Source organism: Octopus sinensis, linkage group LG14 (assembly GCF_006345805.1).
Source record: "Octopus sinensis linkage group LG14, ASM634580v1, whole genome shotgun sequence".
Lineage (NCBI taxonomy): Eukaryota > Metazoa > Mollusca > Cephalopoda > Octopoda > Octopodidae > Octopus > Octopus sinensis.
Window position 1 is genome coordinate 17,579,981 of NC_043010.1, and position 5,000 is coordinate 17,584,980.

At 37.7% G+C, this 5,000-nt stretch overlaps 1 protein-coding gene across 4 annotated transcripts in view; it reads left to right on the forward strand.

Moving 5' to 3' along the window:
* Window positions 1-5,000, forward strand: part of LOC115219250 (phospholysine phosphohistidine inorganic pyrophosphate phosphatase) — a 42,848-nt gene that overhangs the window by 37,758 nt on the left and 90 nt on the right. For all 4 annotated transcript variants that reach the window (XM_036508698.1, XM_036508699.1, XM_036508697.1 and 1 more), the window contains exon 7: window positions 4,560-5,000. This exon is cut by the window's right edge and continues 90 nt beyond it. In XM_036508698.1, the coding sequence (XP_036364591.1) occupies window positions 4,560-4,650 (91 nt within the window). In that variant the 3' untranslated portion in view covers window positions 4,651-5,000. The remainder of the gene's footprint in view (window positions 1-4,559) is intronic.

A 5,000-nucleotide genomic window follows, 5' to 3' on the forward strand; every position in this document is an offset into this window, starting at 1 on the left:
TCAACATAGTTTTGTTTTTCCAGTAGGTTTTTGTGCTCTCCATGTACATCTGCACATCTTGCTTCGAATTCCAGTCCTTGACTAACTTGATTCAAAATAAAATGACATGCAGTTTCTTTCTGTGACAAATCTTCTCCCCCATTTCCCTCACCCCAGCTGATACCAGGCTACTCGCCGCCGCTCTACGTCACTGATACAATGTGTACACCGTTATCCAATTTTTTTTCTACTACTTCCTCCACCCGTCACTCATTTTACACTAACCAAAAAATGCAGTAGAAAAATTATTTTTATCTTGCAACAAGAAGTGTTGTGATCCTGCATATCTCTGTTATCTGAGAAAATTTGAAATGTTTTTTTGTCAAATTATGTAAACAAGTTTACAGCACAATCTTGGGTTGATAAACTGAAAATGCACTTTGCAAAACAACTGTGAACAGGAAGTACTCAGTGATATTAAGGTTAGGGTCACACGACAACGATACAAAAGCTGGTTATAATCTAAAAACAGGTGCAGAGATTATCTTTGTAAGAAGACAAATTATTTTAATGTGGCAGGATTCGAGATACTGCCAGAATAGAATCACTTAACTAAAAGCAAATTAATATTGAAATTTCATAAACATATATATATATATATATATATATATATATATTTGTAAAAAATGAAGTTCGAAAATGCTGCTATATTATACAATTTTTAATTTTTATATATACATTATAACATGTTTCAGTTCCTGAAATGAACCTTATCAAAAAAAGTTATATATAAAAAAAGACAGCTCATGCCGTCAAACACAAGAAATTCATTTACAATACACAACGGAGTCAGACATCTTAAAGTTCAAATATAGTTTGAAGTTCATTCATGTTATATGTTCAAAGTGTTTGATGCAGTGGCCGACGGTGGCGATATGTATTCAATACAAAAAACAGATCAAAGTGGTGGAAAGCAGTCAATACAGAAGATTGATGTTCTCGAAAGAGCGAGGAATTCATTTTTACCTTGAGCAATTGTGATGACTCATGGTGGATGTTTGCTGGGTGATTCTAGTGAGTCTTGTGAATTGTTCGGGTTTTATAATGCCTGTTAGGTGGTCAGTCCAGTGTAGCGTGACGTCATCAACGTTTTGACCAATCGTTTCGTTAGGTGGCTTTAGTCAAGCAGAACGGTACGTCATCAACATTCTGACCAATCGTGACCTATCGCTGTATTATAACTGCCTCTTGTCTGTATCCTGTTTTGACCAGTCGTTTCGTTAGGAGGCTTAGTCAAGCAGGACGGTACGTCATCATGATTCTGACCAATCACGACTTATAGCTGTATTAGATCTGCCCCTTTTCGTTAGGTGGTTTAGTCAAGCAGAACGGGACGTCATCAGCATTCTGACCAATCGTGACCTATCGCTGTATTATAACTGCCTCTTGTCTGTATCCTGTTTTGACCAGTCGTTTCGTTAGGTGGCTTAGTCAAGCAGAATGGGACGTCATCAAGATTCTGCCCAATCACGACTTATAGCTGCATTAGATCTGCCCCCTGTCTGTATTTTGTTAGGTGACTAGTCAAGCAGAAAGGTACATCATCAATATTCTGACTAATCTCTGCCCCCTGTTTATATATATATATATATATATATATATATCATTGTCATTTAATGTCCGCTTTCCATGCTGGCATGGGTTGGACGGTTTGACTGAGGACTGGTGAGCCAGAGGCTGCACCAGGCTCCAATCTGATCTGGCAAAGTTTCTACAGCTGGATGCCCTTCCTAATGCCAACCACTCTGAGAGTGCAGTGGGTGCTTTTACGTGCCACCAGCACAAGGGCCAGTGAGGCGGTCCTGACAACAACCACGCTCAAAAGGTCTTTTTTTTAACATGCTACCTGCACAGGAGCCAGTCTGACGGCACTGGCAATGACCATGCTCAAATGTTGTTTTTCACATGCCACCAGTACATGTGCTGGTAAGGCGATGCTGGCTACAATCATGCTCAAATGGTGCTTTTTTCGTGCCACCAGCATGGAAGCCAATCTGTGGCCCTGGCAATGATCACACTGGGATGTGCTTTTAACGTTCCACTGGCACGAGTGCCCATCAGGCGGTACTGTCATCAGCCACATTATATATATATATATATATATATAGAGAGAGAGAGAGAGTGAGAAGGAGAGAGACATAGATAGATAGATATTATAAATGCAAATTGACTTCCAAGGCATTGGTCTGCCTGGAGCCATAGCAGAAAACAGTTGCCCAAGGTGCTGTGCAGTGGGACTGAGCCTGAAATCACATGGTTATGAAGCAAGCTCCTTAACCACACAACCATTTAATTAATTAGAATTAAATTCTTAACCATCATCATCATCATCATCTAACGTTCGCTTTTCCATGCTGGCATGGATTGGATGGCTTGATAGGAGCCAGTAAGGCCAGGAGCCACACAAGATGCCATTGTCTGTTCTGGCATAGTTTCTATGGCTGGATGCCCTTCCTAATGCCAACCACTCCTCAGCATGTACTGTGTGCTTTTTATGTGGCACCAGTTTCAATTCTGTTGTGGAACATGGGTTTTCTTGAGTACAGCAGGTGCCAGATATCTTGGTCCCATGTCTTCCTGGGTCTTCCTCTTCCACAAGTTCTATTCACATTAAATCTTCAATATTAATTAGACAAATTCTCACTAAACTGGTGTCAAAAGCTATGACAATTTCCTCAGCAAAATTCTGTTTTACTATCTTCTTGCTGGAGATGTTAATTTTATTATTATTATTTTTATTGTTAATGTTGAGACTGACTGGGTCTTTGGATACATCCATGTTACATTTCTACCAATAACAGACTTTCTACTCACTCAGTTCCACCTTCCTGGCAATACCATTCCTAAATATGCCATCCTTCATCCAGGTCCTCAGATTATTCACTACAGGAGAGATTCTAAGATAATGCCATCATACAGAGCTTGTAAGAGTGAACTTTAATTGGAACATCATTCCAAAGCCACAGAAGGGATCACAACTCATGATGGATCCCTGCCTAAAGACGAAAAAAACCTCACTACTCCTTTTAATTTTTAGAAAACCACCTCCCCCATCTAGGAACTAAAAATCTCCTTGTCTCGCCTTGACAAGTTCTTCTTATAAGCCTTTCTTATAAGCCCTGCTGTTGTGAGAAAAATAGAAAAAACAATTGAAAGAAATGCATTTTTCTCCTTTTGGGGTAATTTTTAAGAATTCATCATCATCATCATCATCATTTAATGTCCGTTTTCCATGCTAGCATGGGTTGGACTAATTATCTTTATATAATTTAGTCAGAAGAAGAAATATGTGGGCCCTAACTTTGACAGGCTCTAAACCTTGCAGTCCACCCAAGTAGATGAGGAAGATATAACTGATGCTAAACTCAAATGTTTGTAAATCAACTTCTGCAGGATAAACAAAGACAGAAAGAGGGCCTCTGAGAACGGGGTTTGACATGTACTTTAGTATGAGGCCCAAGGGATCAAAGGAACAGTCCCATGAATTTCTTATGGGTGGGGATGGGAGAAGGCTCTACTCTTCTCTTGACATGAAGGAAAACAGAAACAGTTTGAGAAGTGTCTGTTAGCTGTTTGCAACATTCTTCTTCCTTATCGGAATATTTCCAGAAACAAATCAATCATTTCATTGCGATAAAAAAAATTTGTGTTATTAAAGGTGAAAGACATTGAAAAATGTTGTTGAATGTTTGTGAAGTTGTATCAGTGACACAATCTATAGGTCAATTGTATAACGGGTGAGACGGGTTCGTATGGTCTGCTCTGTTTTCTGCCCTACTTTGGAAATACACAAGAGGAAACCAGTACAACTGAATTATCTAAATTTATCTTAATTATTTAATTTAACTAAATTATCTAAATGATCAAGTACACATTTTGTTTGCCTTTTTCTTGTTTTAAATTTGTAAACATTTTGGTGGTGCTCCAGCATGGCCACAGCTCTGAGCTGAAACTACTAAAAAAAAATTAGTTTTGAAAACAAGAGAAATAATCTTATTTTGGTTGATATAAAAAAAAAATTAATTAAAATATTTTCGGACCACAACTCTTTTAAAAGTTTAATCCAAAGGAAGAAGGGGCCGAACTGATGACTTTTGTCAGACCTTTGGCAGTTGATGTGACTGATGTGATTGATGTGATTGATGTTCAGCTGGAACATTTGTTTGTTAATATCAGCTTGAAAATATGTTGGTGGAGAGATGACTCTGTGGGATTGACATTTTTCTAGGGAAGAAGGATTGGACCCAGGGTGGTGAAACACAATAGAGAAGATGTAGAGGAAGAGTCAGGGGTCTCAGACATGGAAATGTGAGGTTATTTAGGACAAGGACCTCGTATAAATTTATTGATCAATTCATTAAAATGGTTAAATTCTGTAAAGGCTTAAAAATTGATAAACATTTGAAATTTTCAACAACCATGATATTTTAAAATCTTTTTTAAAGAATTTCAATTTAATTCAATACCATTCATTTGCACTGTCTGACTTTTGACCTTTGTTGCTATTGTTGTTGTTACAGACCTGAAAACAAGAACCATCCAACTGTGAAACCTGATGGATTTGCCAAAAATCTGGCTGAAGCTGTTGATCGCATTTTGTCAAACAACTGATTAATTCTTCAGTGAATTCTGTGTTATTTTGTTTTAATAATTTCTTATGAGAAAATAAATCTACAATATTTGGTGCTGCCAAGAACAGTGTAAGCTTGAGCTTACTCTGTCATTGCTATTCAAAGAACATATCTTTCCTAATTTTCAACTTTGGCACATGGTCACAAATTCAGTCAGTTAAATCCACCCCAGGAAATGGTACAATTATTTTATTAACTCCAGAATGATTAAAAAAAAAAGCAATATAAGCCTCAGTGAGATTTGAACCCATAATGTACAGAGCCAGAACAAACACCTGCCAGTATTCCATGTGACATACCAAAGATTTTGTTAATCTACTGCCACCTTTC